General features: G+C 44.6%; 1 protein-coding gene across 1 annotated transcript; it reads right to left on the bottom strand.

The window, feature by feature from the left end:
- Positions 1 to 907: 907 nt before the first annotated feature.
- LOC104426438 (L-type lectin-domain containing receptor kinase IV.1) lies at positions 908 to 3,289 on the bottom strand. The gene has a single exon (XM_018865582.2). It carries the CDS (start codon positions 3,102 to 3,104, stop codon positions 1,095 to 1,097), a length of 2,010 nt encoding a protein of 669 aa, XP_018721127.1. The 5' UTR covers positions 3,105 to 3,289; the 3' UTR covers positions 908 to 1,094.

The raw sequence follows: 3,289 nt of genomic DNA on the forward strand, positions 1-3,289 counted from the left end.
CCCTTGATGATCGGCGAGAGATCACCGGACAGAGATAAAAGGGGAATCTTCAGTTTCTCAACATTGCTAGGAGTTAAGGTGACATTGATGTGCTTTTGCGCCTTCAAAATCCACTAGAACTTGCATAGCTTCACCAGTCATCCCACAGGGGCAGATTTTACAGAAGTTGGCCGGCCCATTGACGTCGATCTCAATCTGGTTATCATTGACATCATGGTTTTGGATTATGTCAGATTATACCGTGACAATGTGGTTCGTGGCGTTGCCAATGTTGGTTTCGTTGAAGAGGCCAAAATAATTACTAGGAAGGCTCCAGGAAATTCTCTATCAGGAGCTAACATGAAAGTGAACCTGTAACACCGAGAGGTGGATACTTTGAATCACATTGAAGACGAAAGTTATGGAGAAAGAGTAGACAGATCCACTGGAAGAACTTGATTGGGTCAGGGTAGAAGGCATGACTGTGCTTCTTTTGGTTGCAACGGTTACTTTTAGGAGGCCATTGCCAGTGAATGCGGCTAAACCATATAGGCTAAGGTTGGTTGACCGGAAATGTGAAACTGCTGGTACTGTGAGCTAGTGCAAAGTTTGCCGGGGGAGAAACTGCCACGAAGAACAGGTCCAGAAACTGAAGAAATTCACCGAATACACTACTCAGAAGATATTGTTTGAATGTCCTAGGATCAAATTGAATCTAATGCAATTTTAGCTATCAGTACCCTGACTTGTGTCACTATATTTTCTATGAAAAAAGAATTCAAGTGTCAATGGTGCGTATATATTAGGGACCCTTCTGTTAAATCATGCAACGATTCAAACAAACAAGTAATAATCCTTATAAAAGGTAGACTTGCTCTTATACTCTAAAGGCTGACCAAAAGGGGAAACCAGAGGAGGCAATTTAAGCTAAAGCAGCCATTCCCAAAAACATGTAAAAATATAATGCAGAAATTGCTGCGATCCATAGAGTCTTAAATTACAGTTTACGTATATTCAGAGTCGCAAACTACGAATACTTGATGCACAAGAACATTAGTTTCACTTTACTTCGATTTATGAAATGTGCTTTCACTTTAATATGCCAAGCTTAAGACTCATCTTCCACCAGAGAGGACACCGTTTGCAACAGAAGAAGTCTGAGAAAATGCCTTGTCTGCGGAAGACGGATAAGCCGTGCCAGACCTACTAAAACCTTCATGAAATGCAAATGGGAATCCACTTCTTGAGATGCCGAGAGGTGATAACTCCTCTAATACGAGATCCCCTTCCAAGTACTGCACTACCTGACGCATGTGTGGTCTCGCAGTTGGCTGAGACTGGGAGCACAACAATCCGAGTTGCAACACTAGTTCCACCTCCTTCGCCACAAAGTCCGTCCCTAAGTTTGGATCTCTTGCCTCTAGAATGTCACCTTTATCCCAGCAAGAAAACACCCAGTCCACCAATATCACCTCCTCCTCCTCCCGAGTCTCAATAGGCCTTCTTCCACAAGCAACTTCAAGCGAAAATGCCCCAAACGCAAAAACATCTGTGCTTGTAGTGGCCTTGGCAGTTCGAGCGTGCTCCGGGGCTAGATATCCAAGAGTTCCCACCAAATGGGTGGTTTGAGGATCTGTACCGTGATCATATAGTCTTGCAAGCCCAAAATCTCCTATCCTCCCATTTAGTTCTGAATCAAGCAAGATGTTGCTAGCTTTGATATCCCTGTGAATCACCTTTTGTTCCCATCCTTCATGGAGATAAGAGAGGCCATGTGCAACACCCTTTATCACTCTAAATCTTTGGCTCCAATTGAGGGTCAGCTTCGGTTGGTTATAGAGGTACTTGTCTAGGCTTCCATTTGGCATGTAGTCATAAACCAACAGCAGTTCACCCTTCCGACGGCAGTATCCAAGAAGTGTCACAATATTTCGATGACGAAGCCGACCAATACTAGTAATCTCAGCAATGAACTGTCTCATCCCTTGCCTTGATTCGTGAGAAACCCTCTTCACTGCAATCTCAGTTCTTGAGGTGGGTAATACCCCTCTATAAACCCTACCAAATCCACCAGCTCCTAATAGCTCCTGATCTCTGAACCCCTTGGTGGCAACATAGAGATCTTTGTATTTGATTCGATGTTCACTGTAGTCGCGCTCCCAATCTTCAAGAACCTCTGCAAATTTTCTTTGTTTTCTAATCGCATAAGCCATAGCAAAGACTAGTATTGACAGAAAGAACAAGCATAAGAAAGGCAGTCCGGTAGTGAGAAGAATGGATTTCTGCTTCTTCTTCACACGGGGTAATCTAGGAAGTTGAGACAAATCAAGCCTACGAGCTTGTCCATTTACCTTAAAGCTCCATCCGAGGATATAATGAGAAGATACGATCGTACTAGTTGCGGAAGAGAACCCAACGTACATGGTCTCCTTGAAGATTGGCGAGAGATCGAAGGACGGAGACAAAAGGGGAGTGTTCGGTTTGCCGACATTGACCGGAGCTAATGTGACCCTGATTTGTTTCTGCGTACCATCATAATCCACCCAAACTTGCATTGCTTTACCACTAATCAGACTCAAGTTTCTGAAGCCTTGAATGTCGTTTTCAGTGTATCCAGCAGGGGAAGAGTTTACAGAGACCAGCCCATTGACATCGATCCCGAGATGGTTGTCATTTATATCGTACAATTCGGCGTTTTGAAGCGTGTCAACTTCCACCGCGAAAATGTGGTTCGTGGCATTGCCATCATTTGTTTCGTTGAAGAGACCAAAGAAATTACCAGGCCGAGCTCCAGGAAATTCTCTATGAGGAGCTATCACAAAGGTGAACCCAGGAGCGCCCAGAGCTGGAAATTGGGGAACTATAGCAAAGACGAATGTGGTGGAGAACGAGTGGACGGCGCCATCGGATGAGTTCTTAAACCTGATGGGGTCCGGGTAGAAGGCATGACTTACCTTCTGTTTGGTCACGTTGGTTAACTTCAGGAGGCCATTGCCAGTGAGTACAGCTAAACCATCGAGGCTCAGATTCGCAGACCGGAAACCATTGTACGTGAAATCGCCAGTTTCATGAGTCGGTGCTGTGTTTGCCAGGAGGGAAACCGCCAGAGCAATCGCGAATAACATGACTAGAGGCTGAAGAAATTAGCTGAATATACTACTCTGATGAGATAATTCGACGTTCCACTGATGATTTAAACGATTTGCACAGCATTGACTTTAATCAAGTGCAATTTCTATTGTCAGTGTCCCAACCTGTGCACCCCCAACAAACCTTCAACTGACTGGTCCGCGCCTTATAATTCCCCTGT

This window comes from Eucalyptus grandis, chromosome 11 (assembly GCF_016545825.1).
Source record: "Eucalyptus grandis isolate ANBG69807.140 chromosome 11, ASM1654582v1, whole genome shotgun sequence".
In the NCBI taxonomy this organism is placed as follows: domain Eukaryota; kingdom Viridiplantae; phylum Streptophyta; class Magnoliopsida; order Myrtales; family Myrtaceae; genus Eucalyptus; species Eucalyptus grandis.